The 15,480-nt window shown below is 43.4% G+C and overlaps 1 protein-coding gene across 3 annotated transcripts in view; it reads left to right on the top strand.

The window, feature by feature from the left end:
* Positions 1–15,480, top strand: part of DOP1A (DOP1 leucine zipper like protein A) — a 694,260-nt gene that overhangs the window by 570,000 nt on the left and 108,780 nt on the right. For all 3 annotated transcript variants that reach the window (XM_069235613.1, XM_069235614.1, XM_069235612.1), the window contains 2 exons: positions 1,432–1,584; positions 6,556–6,692. In XM_069235613.1, coding sequence (XP_069091714.1) covers positions 1,432–1,584; positions 6,556–6,692 — 290 coding nt within the window. The remainder of the gene's footprint in view (positions 1–1,431; positions 1,585–6,555; positions 6,693–15,480) is intronic.

Here is a 15,480-nt window from a genome sequence, read left to right as displayed (position 1 = left end):
TTCTGCATTGGGACATTGATTTGTTCCTTACTTATCTAATGCACACTCCCTTCAAGCTAACGCACAGCTATCCCCTCAGTCTTCTCGCCTTTGAGGCGGCATTTCCCACTGCCATAACATCTACGAGCTGAGTGTGCGAACTGCAGGCGCTGTCTACAGTACAGTCATGCACCTCATATTTCCCAGATTAGCTGGTCCTTTGCACAAAAGAGGCCTTCCTGACAAAGTTAGGAATGCCCTTCCACATAGGCCAATGGATCCACCTTGCCAAGCTTCTATGCACCACCTCATCTCTCCAACGAGGAAGACCAACTCTACTATGTGGACCCCAAGTGGGCCCTGAGTTTGTTCATTGACCAAACCAGAAATTACTGGCCGATGACCAACATTTTGTTGGTTTCTCTGGACCAAAAAATGAAAAACCAGGACAAAAGTGAACCATCTGCCAATGGATTGTGCAGTGCATCAAGATCTGCTATGCTCTAAAAAGCAAACTACAGAAGGATTGCATGTTTATTCTGCCATATCGAAGGTTGCTACTACTGTACTAGCGCACGCACGGTGTGCCAGTTCTGCACATTTGCCAGAGAGCTACGCGGGCATCCCTTCAAACATTCACAAAGCATTACTGTGGTCTGGCGGGGTAGACCCGTCACCCGATCAGTCATGCAGGATTTCCTGCTGTCAACCATTCCACAGACCTACCACCTAGGAGATACTGCTCTGATTTCTGTTTATGTCAGAAACCTGCAGTTAGAAAACTCTATCAGAAGAACAAGTTAATTACCTGTGGTGACGCCTTTTCTGGTAGGGATTCTATCTAACCACAGATTCCTCACTGACCCTACCATTCTGCAGAATGGTCTCATTCAGTCCATTAGTAAGATCCCAAATCTGGAGGTCTGCACACTGCTGCGTTCTGATTTCATTGGCTCTGCGTCCGATGACAAGGACAAAGAACAGAAGGAGACTGATGTCAGGGTTCAGATGTGATGTCAGGGTCCACATTTATGCACCACATCTGGGTGGGACGGATCCGAGGCAAAGCCTCATAATGCCATCTGACGTCATTCAAGGAAATTGCTAGCAAAAACTTCCAAAATAAGTCTGACGCCGGGGGAAATTCGTGAGGTGAAGAATCTGCAGTTAGATAGAGTCTCTACCAGAAAACACCGCTACCATAATTTATTTGTCACATCCACTAAATGTGCCATCATTAGAAGGGTAATGTGTATTTGTTGGCTCTCCATCGTCAAACAGCATGTTTACAATTATGCGGATGTAAATAAATGTACATATGCCTAGTGCTAAGAACTGCACAGTACAGCTCTACTTAAATTTTGATAAACTAATTTGCTAGAATTGATTTTAAACATGTTTTTTTACATGTTATGTTTCTCTATGAATATTATATAAATATTTTGTTTCCAGCACGAGTGGCCGTAGCACAGAGTAGCTCTCTTAGTCTGTTTACAAATCGCGATGCTGAGCTGGAACAACGAGCCATGTTGTTAAAGAGGTTCGCCTTTGCCATCTTCAGCAGTGAAATAGACCAGTATCAAAAGTTCCTCCCAGACATACAAGGTAAGAAGCCGTTTTGTTGTCGCACACCTTTATCGTTTTCAATATCAAGGCCCGTAAACAGACACTTTGTAAAGTAAAAATGTTGGGCTGTATTGGGACACACAAAAGTTCAATGATGATCATACGTAATGACTAGACAATGCCTGAGGGAAGACGTAAAAACTACTAGTCCCTGATGGCAACCTTTGAGGCAGGGTTATTCTGGAAATAGCTATTATAGTTAAACCAGTATGCAGAAAACTAGTTATAAATTAAATAAATTGCAAACTACCCAGTTTGTATCAGCCATTGAATGCACAGTTTTTTTTCACAATTAGACCCTGATTCATTGTAAGTACTCAGCTTTGTTTTGGCAATATATATGTAACTAAGGTGGGAGGTCACTTCCACATATATATACTTGCAAGTAGAGTGATTGATATTTTGGTCTGTCTCTCCTATGATACTGCTCTTTTACATTTTCTCTTTTGAAGAAATTGACCTTCTTTGGTTCGTATTTTATTATCTATACTTTGTGCATCAGAAAAGAAAAAAAAATATTAAAAGAAATGCATGCAGTTGAAAGAAGATATCTAGAACAGGTAAGGGAAAGAGTAGGGACGGGTGACGATACATTCGGAATGGGGATCAGACAATATTGACAACAACCATTATAAAATTAGAAGACATTTTATGGTTTTTATTTTTGTTTGGATATAGTTCCCACTAGAACATACATTCTTTGCAGCAGGATTCAGCTTTGGATTAGAGAACAGGAAACTATGGAGTTAGATTAGTCCATATTGGCTGATAAACAACTGTTTTCTTTTTACCTATCTGAGTTTGCGTAAACACCTTTCTACAGGCGTGACTGTGATGCAGTCATTGCTTTAATGCACGGTTTGATGTCATGATTCAATTCCAAGACGGTGACACTCCTAACACTTTCATGCAGTTCATTTTGGTCATTTTTGGCACAACTTTTTCTATCAGCCTGCGCAAAATTGTATTACACGGAGCTTCTAATTGTCTTGTAGATTTGGGCACATCAGTAACTACAAATGTACGCCTTATCAGCACAGATCATTTTTTAACTATTCATTGGAACGTGTGGCACTTCAAGTCTAAAATTCTACCATTCACCAGTTCAAACCAGTGTTGGGCCAGAATATGACATGACTTTATTCCTGGTGATCATTTTCTGTCTGTTTTTTCACCCACCTGTAGAGGCCGCTTGGCCTTCCCAAATGTACTTGCTGTATCTTATTTTCTCTTGGCACCACCCTAATTTCTTGTAGCATAGTCTGCCTTTTCACTCTTTGTTTTGGAACCCACTGCTACTTTCTTGGTCAGTGGAGGTAAGTTAGGTGGGGTTTTCTGTGTGAGGTCACATCTCTTCAAGTCTTTCATTATTGGTGCAAGCTGAGAGATGTCCGAGAGAGTACGAGCTAATAGTGGTTTCTTCATAGGGCTAATGGGTGGACAGCGAGACTATGCTCAACTGGTGGCTGTTCACTACTGTCACATACAAAATATATGAACACAAACCATGTGAACAACGTGTAGTTTGCGGGCCAGCGAATTGCCAGCTCACCTACGGGGATGTTTTACAGAATTTGTGCTGTGTGCTACTTATCTTCAGTACTGTTTCCTGTCAGATTCCCACTGTTGACTTCGCACTTTATCTTACATAGCTTATTTCTGAGCTTTTGAGCCGACGGAGTCTCTAACTCTGCTTTCCAGTCATTGTTGATTGGTGATTTGTGGCAACCATTTTCCTCGTACGATTCATGTAAATGCACTTAAAGACCTTTTATGGCAGCACTTTTCTAGGTTGTTAGTTATTACCTTAGTTGAGTCCTGATGATGGACACGCTTATTCAGTAACTAAGAAATGTCGACGTGTTTTCACTACCTGCCACCGAAAAAACACTCCAGTCGGATTTATTTCTCCTACATTTCTAGGATTGTGCTTCAGTAGAAGTAGATCGGCATTCACATGTATTTTGTTGAACTGTGTTTTACAAGAACTTACTTAAGGTCATCTGAATGTTGTGTGCTAGAACACATGACCCCCTTCGTCATCTATTGATTTTGAAATTGGTTTTAGGACTTCATTTGTCTATCCTGATTGATCTTTTTCCCTTCTTTTTGTTTAGAGTCACTGTAAATAGTACAACTATTCATTTCACATGAACGCCTCGAATAGATCATTTTTTTCGTTTGGTGCAATGTTTTTCTGTTTTTTAAGTTCATACCGAATCACAAACAAAATTAGATGAGTGCTCCATGACTAATTATTTTGTTTATCTATTGGAATTGTTTTGAATAATCCCATGTTTACAAATTTTGTTTCTATTGTTTCTACAAACGACAATGATGCAGTCATTACTTTGATTCCATTCCATGATGCTGGCAAGTCTGATACTTTCAGGGGACTCATTTTGATCTTTGTGGCACAGTTGCTTCTATCAGCCTGACCAAGATTGTATTACTAAGAGCTTCTTTTAGTCTTGTAGATTTGGGTACATTAGTAATCATAAATGAGTGCCTTATCAGCGCAGCTCATTTTGCAACTTTTCCTTGGGACATGTGACACTTCGAGCCTATAATTCTGGTATTCGCCAGTTAAAACCGGTGGTTGGCCAGAACATGGATGCTTTTAAATTCAAAGCTTGTTTGTAGAGTCTGAATTTAGCTCTGGTAGACAGGAGTTGGTGCTTTGAACAGTTAGTGATTTTAGGATTAGACTTATTTTGGCTGCTAGAGATACTGACAACATGACTTTGTTTATTCCTGGTGATCATTTTCTGTATGTATTTTTCACTCACATATAGAGACAGCCTGAACCTTCCCAAATTTACTTTCCGTATCTTGTTTTCTGCTGGCACCACCCTGATTTCCTGTAGCACAGTTTGCTTTTTCAGTCTTTGTTTTAGAACCCACTGCTTCTTTCGTGGTCGATGGATGTAAGTGTGGTAAGTAGACTTGAAGCAGGAACATGTTTATATGACTTTATTGAGAGTCTACCGATATGCCCACAACGTGTAGCAAACAGTTGGCTTGGATTCCTCACATCAACTGCAGCTTCATTGGAAGCTGAGATTGGAAGTAAGTTATCGAAAATGTGTTGAGCAGTCTGTCTCAAACTGCCAAACAATAGTACAAATTTGCGTTCAAGGCTGTAATTGCCTGCATCAATGGCCACAAGATGGTTCTCAAAAAGTCTGAACCACTAGGACCACCTGATGCTTGGCTTGCCAGGGCTTGCTTAAAAAGGGGGTGGTTGAGTAACCTGTTGCACTGTTACCATAGTGGTAAGAAGAGGAGTTGAGAACAACAATAGAGGGAACAACAAACCAAAGAAAGTATGCCTTAATCAAGGTACCACAAAAGAAAAAGTAAATTCACCTCATAATCAGCTGTAAAACAGCAGAAACTCCTCAAAATTCAGATAAGTATGGTATAATCCTCAATTTGAGTGTCTGTGTAGGTAATGAGCAATCAGACTCACCGCTGTGGGGACCGACCAGGCAGCATTAAATTTACCTGCAGTATGAGCACGTCACTGTAGGTTCCGTCTCAGAAAGCAGGCGTCTAGTGACCAAACAAACATGCATTTTCAATGCAACGGGTCTCGCATTTGTTCGAGTTAAAGCCATTAGCGTTGTTAAGCGAAAAAAAAACGCAGCGCGATCGCACTATGTAAAATGCAGCGCGATCACTCTTTGTGGGAAAGAAACAGATAAAGTAGTCCGAACTACAAGCTGAAAACATCGAGCCTCATATGTTTTTGGCACTTTACCGGTGCTGTGTAGGTGCATGCCTTTCACAAATGAAAGCAAGCAGATTTTAAAAGGCAAGCCCACGAACCAAGGTAGGTGACTGATGTGGCATGGGTGTGGTTTAAAGCCGAAAGAGAGATTACAGAATGGACGGAGCACTTTGTGCTCGCCCATAATAAAACCACTGCATGTCGTGTCACATTGTGAAGAAAGAAGTTGAGTGGCATTGAAGTAGGACGCGCTGGATGGGGGGGTCCTAGCAACACATAAGATGGAGCCCAGCAGGCGTTGAAATTGGACGTCCGCATCCTAGCAATGCAAAGGGTCTGAAGTGTTGTGTGCCCGTGTGTGCTACATGATGAAAGCTTGGGTGTCTATGGGGCACATGCAGGGGAAAATGAATCAATTGTGACTCATCGACGGAAGTCCCAAAAATGTACTGCATCGGCGATAATACTGTGGCCCACTTAAGAGAGCCGTAGGTCCGCTGGAAACACTGCAACAGCTTGCAAGCGATGTCACCGATGCACATGATCCTTCCAGGGTCGCCGGGAATTGTAACCTGCGTCTATGGATGAGCTTAGCACGTCACCAAGGGCATATGTACAAACACATTTTCCCATAGACACAGAATGGGTAAAACCCTTTTATACATCTGGCCCCTAATGTGGTAAGTAGACTTGAAGCAGAAACGTGTTTAAATGGCTTTGTTGAAAGTCTACTGAAACCCATCAACGCGCAGCGACCAGCCTGCTCGGATTCCTAACTTCACATGCAGCTGCGTTGGAATCCTCACCTGGCTGCAAATGCCTTGTGGTACAATAAAATGTAAACACATACATAATAAAGATAACAGCAAAGATGCTATGCAGTGTGCTACTGTAAGTTATGTGAGGTTTTCTGTGTGAGCTCAAATCTTTTCAAACCTTTCATTACTGCATGCCAAGACATGTCCGAGAGAGTAGGAGCAATGTGTGGGTTCCTTCAATCAGGCTAATGGGTCGACAGAGAGATTAGGCTCATTTACCGTGTGTAATTTTTCAAAAGGTGATTACATGACCTAAATCTACTGTGTCTTGCTCTTTTTAGAAATAATTTCGCTTCTGTTTCCTTGAAGTGCCATATTAATCAGTTTGATACAAGAGTAAGAATGACCTGTGAGCCACAGTTTCCTGAACAGAGATATCATGCCTATTTTATATTTCAGAAAGACTAGTGGAGAGCCTGCGATTGCCTCAAGTTCCTACCCTTCACTCCCAAGTGTTTCTCTTCTTCAGAGTGTTACTTCTAAGAATGTCTCCTCAGCACCTCACATCGCTGTGGCCAACTATGATCACAGAACTGGTATGTTATTATTTACATCCAGTAAATTAAGTAAGCACTGTGCAACATAAAATATGATAAATGTAAATAATTAGAAATGATAGATTATATATGCGTTATTAAAATTATGCTTCTTACCTTTAGCAATGTCTGAAATAATAAATTATTTGTAATCATTTTTAGATGGCAGACGTTTCACAATCGGCAGTGGACCATAATGCAATCAGTAGCAGCAACTTTGTGAAGCCTTCTATGCATCCACTAGGGTCATATGACAACATAGCTGACCTTGAAAGATTTTTGCAAATTTAAATTTTGATGCCCTTGAATTGTCAGGAGGCCAATATTTGCTACATGCAAGGGCTATCGTCGCTGCTTTCATGTACCACCCCATATGCGACTTTGTATTGTTTCCTTGAAATCTGTCTGTAAGCTTTACCTTCATGGTCACTGAAGCAGAACAAAACAGAAACAGGATACATGGCGTTGCACCTACATCTTGTACAGCTAACCATCTCCCCTACCAACACTCCCATACCACTGTCTCAGTCACTAAAGTAAATACAATATTTTAACTTATCTCAATTAAATTAAAAAAACACACATGCAGATAGGAAACTGCAACATATGAGTAGCCAAGGATTCAATCATCAATTGATTGCAAGCCACCATGAGTGAATGGTTATACACCTGTTTCTTTACTCCTATTTTCTGTTCTATTAGTCTCATCATCCTTACAAAAAGAGCTACAAAGCCCTTCTCTTCTGGCACCATTTACGAGTCTAAACCCTAATGCCTGCATTTTTCTGGGAAAAACAGTTGCGTACTGTAAATAAATTATAATGCAGTGCTCTTTAAAGAGGTGAGTTGTCACTTCTTTCCTACATTGGAACTAGGTTGAGGTAGTCATGATGGATATAGGGATATTGTTCCAGCAACCGGATGCATAGATGGATAAGGTTCTTTCTTTTTTGCCATTCTTCAGCTCCATTGTGAAAGTGCCCATGCTGTGGGTCTGCCGTGAGCTATAGGAGATGGTGAGCTTATTGTTCAAGTAGGCACGGATGCCTCTATTGATGGCTTTAAAGATGGTACAGCAGGTGTTAAAGGCGATGTGCGCAGGCAAGGGGAGCCTGTAAAGTTCCATCCAGGTGGGGGGGGTAAAGTAGTCATATTTCTTCAAGCCTTTAATGAGGCATGCTGCAGCATTTAGGATGGCTTTAATGATGGCCACTGTGGATTGTCTTCAAAGACAGTTCCCAAGATACCCAGTGCAAGATAATGTATGTTGCACAGACAAATTGTGATCCAGAAAGTTATGAAAGTAAATAAAACAGCTGAAATAGCTTAGCTACTGTTAAATGCATCACTCAAGTCACTTTAAAAGTAAGCAGCGGGTTCTAGTCTGATAAATCTGAACTCGGATACCTTTATATTTTAAAGTATTAAGCATAAGCCAGGCCTTACATGATATGCAATGGAAATGTTAATAATTTGGATTTTCCTTTACAGTGATAAGTTTTGTGAGATTTTTCAGCCCAAAAATCGTTGAATAGTGAAACCCAGAATGTAATGTTATGTAGATTAAACAGGTTAAAGGGGATGTGTCCTGAGTCATGTCTGTAATGTACCCATCAACCCACCTCTGCAGCCTTTAAAACATTTTCTAGTCCTTAGAGTCTTCCTGTAATTGATCATCTTTTCCAACCACAGCAAGAACCAGCTCCTCAACCTTGGCCCACTGTTTCACTTCCCTCAGCCAGTTATCCATCGTAGACCAAAGGAAATGTGGAGTTAGCTAACCATTGTTTAAATCCACTAAAATTCTTCAAGTCCAGTGCCTGGTCTTCTCTGAGTTTGTGCTGTGCTAACATCTTTGCACCCAACAATGTTGTGTACAGCATTGATGTCTTTCCTCCCCCTGCACCCGTCTTTTGTTATTTTAAGAACAATTGACTTAAGGAGCATCTGGACCTAAATTTCTCTTAGTATACAAACCAGTCTTCCATAGTAAATATATATATATATATATATTCATTGAAAAAAACAAAGGTTACAGGTACTTTATAGTTGGGAAATAGATTTTTTTTAAAACATAGAAATTCACCATCCATTATAGTTAGAGGTTTCTCAAGTCACTATAACTTGTGCCCTAAGGTAATTATAACTCACGCTTCCGCCATACAGAGTTTTACGTCAAATATTTTACTGCAAATATTACATTGATATTATCAAAAATATGATGTGTTGTAATTTGTGCGGTAATTAGCAGTGCGTGGCGAGGGCGCGAGTTATAGTTACCCTAGGGCACAAGTTATAGTTACTTGAGATAACTCTAATTATAGCAGGTGAATTTCTGTGGTTTGGTATGCTTAAAATGGGAGCCTATATATAACGTCCCTGTAACCTTTGTTTTTTTTTTCAGTGAATTTCTTTGTTTTTTTAACGTAAATTAATTTTCATTACTATACGTCAATCCAGCTACGACTGCGCATGGCCTTCAGCTGTTTAAAGTGGGGGTTGTGGCCAGCCCTGCAGCCCACTCCTATAACTACCCAACCTCACGCTGCTGCACGGCCTTTGGCCATGTGCAGCATGGTTTGGCCACAGGGCCTGGCCTACAGCCAGACCCTGAGTCCAACCATCATAACCACCCATGCTCCCCACTCTCTCGGCCCGGGGACCTCATCCCCCAGGGCCAAAACTATTTTTTTTATTTTTTTTAGGGGGAGGGGGGCTGCGCAGCCCCCCTGCCTAGGCCAATCTCGACCCCGGGGACTCCTTCCCCTGGGCCCAACCTAATTACACATTTTTTGGAGAGGTGAGGACGGGCCCGGGGCACAGACATGTGATCTGGGTGCCCTCCAGTGCACCCAGTCAATGATGGGTACTGTGGGGGGAGCCTGAAGGCCTCCACTGTTCAAATTGGGCCCCCCGCGGAAGCCAGAATTGCTGTCACAGAAAGGATGCTGCCAAAGCAGCTCCCTTTCTGTGAGATCAATTGTTTCCTCTATCTCCCTGCCTGCATCTCAGAGGGCAGGGAAATCAGAAGAAATCTCTGCTCGCAGCGAGGGAGAGCTGTTTGTGTGTGTATATATATATATGTGTGTATATATATACATACATATATATATATATATATATATATATATATATATATACACACACACACACACACACAGACACTAGCTTTCCATAGTAAGTATATATAATTGTGTGTGTGTATATAGATATATGTACTGTTTGATAAATTGCCACAAAGCTTTCTGAAAAAGTGCTACCTTTTGACCAGTTTGCGCATTGAAAGTTTTGGGGTGATCAGTCAGACGGGTGACAGAAAAAGGGGTGGAGTGTCCCAAAATGTGCTTTCCCCATCCAATTTTTCATAGAAAAATTAGGCACAGCTACAACTCAAACCGCTAAACTGATTTATACCAAATTTGTCAGAAAGCTAGATCTTGGTCCAGGAAGAGTGATTGGTGTGATTTGGTGTAAATCCATTCAGTACTTTATGAGCAATTAATGCTAAATAACATTATATATTTCTCGCCACAGAGGATTCAAGGAGACAACAGAGCTCCTGCTGAGATCTAATTAGCTGCCACCACATCAACAAGGATGTGGTGGCAGCCATCTTAAGACTCTGGACTCAGTGCAGATATTTGTTTTTATTTTGGGGAGTGGCTCTTGTACCTCCCTCCCTAAGCCTCTGAGAGTGCCCGGGCACCTCACCCCCATGGGCTGAGGTAAAAAAAGAAGGGAATGGGCGCACAGCACCCCTACCGGAGCCTGACTAGGTGCCAGGGGCCACATCCCCAGGGCCGAATTGCATTTAAAGGTGTGGGAACCTAGAAAGGCCCCCTGTACCCCAGCACCCCATCCACTGGCATCAAGTAAATAAATGAAGGAAGGGTGGACCGCGCCCCCCATCCCAGGGTCTAATTTGGCCCTGGGTACCCCATCCTCCAGGGCCGAAATATATTTTTGTTTATTTTTACTTTACTATCATTGCATTTGCAATAGACACAATAAATAATATACCAATGCGGAGTCCCAATGCAGACCCCTAAAACTCAGAAAAAATAAAAGAATTACAGAAAAGTGTGGTAATCTTACTTTAACATATTTTTTTACAATGACAAAAGGTGGAAGGTCAATCTAGAACTTTACTGAATTTACCAGTGGCAAGTTTTTTCCTGTATCCCCTGATATCACATTGAATATCTTGCCCACTGCAGCAACACTCACTTTGTAAATGCACGTTTTTGAGTACTTTCTTGTAAAAGAAGCATGATTAATCCTAAATGATCCTGTGTGTTGAAATCTGTCCACATTTCTTTGCTTCTTGTATCATTTCTGTATCAAGCCACCGTGGATTGATATCATCAATGTGAGAAATGGGGTTTCTGGTTGGCTAGGGTATGCACCTAAGCCAGGCAGAACCCACGCACTCTATTCAGGGCGAGGGAGTTACACACCCAAAGTAACCCCTGCTCACCTCCTGGGTAATTTGGCACGAGCAGTCAGGCTTATCCCAGAGACAATGTGTAAAGCGATTGCACACATGTGGCACAATAATACACCACAATGGAAACGCAACACCAAGTTATATAATAATATCTTCTCTTTTGCATAAGACATCATTAAACCAAACACAGCATGTATTAGTAATGCCCTGCTACACAAGCAGTTGTCAGAACATTACACAAATTAATAGTACTCAGTGGAAAAATAAGCAGTAGTTTAGTAAACATATAGGTTACTGGTTATTCTGCAACACAAGCAGTAGTCAGGTCATCCTTGTTACAAAAGGCACATATCATAGTAAAACACATATCCTAAATACCCAGACATCATCCGGAATGCTCATATCATGAGAAAAATTTCCAAATGGCAAGTCATCAGTAGCAACATAGATGTACATAGCCTGAAGACCTTCCTAGTAGGCACATATAGTATCACAAATATATCAGGAGGGATGCCAAGACATCATCAGGATAAACATACAATAATGAATGCCTATAATCCTGAATGGCAAGACAACCGTAGAAATGTACATTGCACAAAGCACATATCATGGTAACATACTTGTATCGACCTGGTCACCCGCACAGGGGCAATGTCCCTCCTGATAGATATAGCCTGCACTTACACATGGCCCTCCCTACCAGGGCAAGCACAACTTGTGACACAAACTCTCAGGCAGGTTATCCCCTATTGATCAGCAAGCCACAAGAGTATGAACGTCCTAGTGCTTGTGACCGAAAATAAGTAGGTAACCCCCCCCCCCATGGTTCCTCCAGTACACATGTTTCTGTGCCGCCGTGCCTCTGAGCCAGGGCATGCTTTGCTCCCTTGGGATGTCCCCCACTCTGGCTACTCAAAAAAGGGTGCTAAGGTGACTGGGTTGGTGCATGGCCTCCATCGAGGTTCCCCTTCCGTTCCAGCCAGCCGTCATCCTGCACAAAACAAACCCTACCTTGGGGGCTGGTTCTTCTCTTCCCGCAGTCCAGGTCCTCTGTGAAGAGGTGTGATGAGGGGAGAGAGGGGCGGCTCCAACCAGCCACGTCTCCCTCCGTAGTAGGAGACCGCACGTCTCCCGTAGTAACACGCTAGGTGGGGCAAGTCTCCTGGCTTGGGACACCCTCTGGGCCAGAATCAGGCCCACGGGTCCCTGGATAGAAGGAGGGGCTCTGGGGGGTAAATCTTCTCCCTCCAGCCCAGGTGGCTGGCGTCCTTCGTCTTGTGGGCTCCTGGCCATGCGGCAGCTCTTTCGGAATCTGCCCAGGCTGCAGCAGTAAATTCTTCAACAAGCAGCTCCTTCCTGGTCCCCATTTTTGTCCGCGCACGCTCTCCACGTTGGGGGGGGGGCCCAATCCTGGTGATACGGGCACTTCCTTGCACTGAAGGGGCGCTCTGGACGCGGCTTTAGGACAAACCACATCCAACCCTCTGCATGCGCTCAAGAGGGGGAATGCAGGGCTTTCTCTCTGGCTTGACAGTAAAATTAGATAAAAGCGCTGCCACGTGCTAAGAAAATAAATGGTAAAGTACTCCTCTGTGAGCAAAAGAGAAAACTGCACACCACCCTGCCCCTGAAGACAACAAATAGGGCACAGGGCAGCAGGGCATAAGCAAGCAGGCCAGCACAAAGTTTTGCAGGCAGTGGCAGTTCCTCTTAGTAATCCAGCAGGTCGCAGATCAGCCCAACAGCAGCAGTCCAAAGGCGGTTCCTGGTGAGTCCTTCCAGCACATCTTGTGTCCATTTCTGCAGCCCATTAGTGTTTAACAATGCGGGGAAAACTCCCTCTACTTATACTCATTGTGCCAGTCTCCACAAAAGGGGGAAAAGGGGTTCCAACCAGTACTAACTGGTTGCAGGAGTGTCCCCTCTCTCCTCCAGCACAGGCTTGAGAAATCAGTGGTGGGTAAACAAACCCTTTGTGTGAGGCCAGGGCACAGCCTTTACAAATGCAGGCGTGCACCGCCTCTCCCTCTCATTCCAGGAAGACCATTCAATATGCAGATACACCTCTGTGACACCTCCACCCTCTGTGTACAGGCTGTCTGAAAAGTATGCACAAAGCCCAGCTGTCACTCTGCCCCAGACGTGGTTTGGAGTCAAGCTGCAAAACACCAGTCATAAGCACAGAGAAATGCTCACTTTCTAAAACAGGCATTATGGTAATAAAAAATCCACCCACACCATTGAGCAGCATGTCTCACTATCATAACAACCGTGCCAAACAAGCCTACGCTACCCCTCATAGATTGGACAATACCACCTAGACATGAGTTAGGGCATTTCCAATACACTCCTATGAGAAAGGCAGCGTTCACAGCATGGATAAACCAAATAGGCTGTTTGTCGCTATCAGGACCGGCCACACAACCAGGCACAGGTCACGCCTTTTACATTCACAGCACCCTGCTCATAGGGCTAGCTAGGGCCCACCTTAGGGGTGACAAATATATAGTAAAAGGGGAGTTCTAGGCCTGGCACGTAGATTTAGATTCCAGGTCCTTGTGGCACTAAACTGTGCATGCAGGCCCTGCAGTAGTAGGCCTGACACAGATTTGAAAAGCTACTTCCGTGGGTGGCGCAAGCAGCGCTGCAGGCCCACTAGTAGCATTTATTTTACAGGCCCTGGGTATAGGGATACCACTGTATAGGGGACTCACAGGTAAATTAAATGTGCCAATTAGGTGTAAGCCAGTCATATCAAATGTGGAAGGAAGTGCACATGCCCTTTAGCACTTATCAGCAATGATAAAGTGCTCAGAGTTCTAGGGCCAACTAACAGAGGTCAGAAAAAATAGCAGGAGAAAGGCAAAAAGTTTCAGGATGCCCTGGTAAAAAGGGCCAGGTCCAACAATCAGTTTTAAGCAACATTGATTAAAGCAGTCCTTGCCATTCCTCTAGTGTATGTAGAGTAAATTAATAATACATGTTCTTCCCCCATGTCCTAGTTAGTCTGTTGTGCTTCTTGTAACTCAAATGTTTTTCCTATAACAAAGCAATATGAGCATTGTGTGGTAGGAGGCTGGCCTGGTTTGTAGTGGATACCTTGGGTACTTACACCAGGTCCAGTTATCCCTAATTAGTGAAATGTAGTAGTGTTCTAGCAACTTAGGCTGATAGAGGTAGCTATAGCAGAGCAGCGTAGGCTGAACTAGGAGACATGCAAAGCTCATGCAATACCACTTATAGTTACACAGTACTAATACACAAGTAAAGACAATACTCAGTGTTACCAAAAATAAAGGTAGTTTATTTGGGTGACACAGTACCAAAAATATCTTAGAGGAAATACTCCTTCTGGAGGTAAGTATTACACACAATATATACACTAGACACCAAAATAAGGCAAGTAATTAGACATAGGATAGTGCAAACAATAGGAAATCTATAGAATGCAATGGGAGAAAATAGGTCTAGGGGCAACACAAACCATATCCTAATAAAGTGGAATGCGAATCACATATTCCCCCCTAGACAAGTGTAGTGTGTGCAGAATCGCTGGGAGAGTAATAATACAGTAAGGTAAGTAAATTGCCCGACTCCAGAGCCCAGAAAAGCAGGAGTACAGTACTGCAAGTTTCCTTAGGACATACTACACCTCGTAATTGGGATTATTTCAATAACCAACCTAGTCTGCAAACAACAACTGCTGGATTCCTGGACCTGAAGACCTGCAAAAGAAGGGGACCAAGTCCAGAAGTCAAAGGAAGTTCCAGGAAGGGCAGGAGCCCATGCCAACCCAGAAGAGGGTGCAAAAGTGGAGTCCCCGGTTAGACGAAGACTGCAGAAATGCACCCTAGGAAGATGCCAGCGGGTTCCTGCGTGATGCAAAGGATGTCCCACGATGTGAAGATGGATGCAGATGTGATTTCGTATTGGAAGTAGCCAACAAGCCTTGGTTACGACAGAGTTGCGTTTTGCGTCGAAATGGCGCTGGCTGGACCCAGGAGAGACCTGAGGGCCTCAACTCTGTGTGAGGAGGAAGAGGGGGTTCTCAGCACTTTAGAGAGCCCTCAGGACGCCAGGCAGCACCCACGGGAGTCCCAGGACACGGGGACAAAGGGGGTGCAGAACGCTGTTGGTGCAGCACTGCAAAGAAGGGTCCCACGCTGCCGGAGGTCAACTCAGCGGGTTGAGCGTTCCAGGATAGAGTGCTGGGGACCTGGGCCAGACTGTGCACAAAGGAATTTAGCAAATAGTGCACAGAGGCCCCAGGAGGTGAAGAAGATGTGGTTCACAATGAGTACTGTCGCTCTCAGGGAAGGCAAGGTCTTACCTCCTCCAAAT

Source organism: Pleurodeles waltl, chromosome 5 (assembly GCF_031143425.1).
Source record: "Pleurodeles waltl isolate 20211129_DDA chromosome 5, aPleWal1.hap1.20221129, whole genome shotgun sequence".
In the NCBI taxonomy this organism is placed as follows: Eukaryota; Metazoa; Chordata; class Amphibia; order Caudata; family Salamandridae; genus Pleurodeles; species Pleurodeles waltl.
Note: the sequence above shows the minus strand (reverse complement) of the source record. Positions and strands in the feature narration are given on the sequence as shown.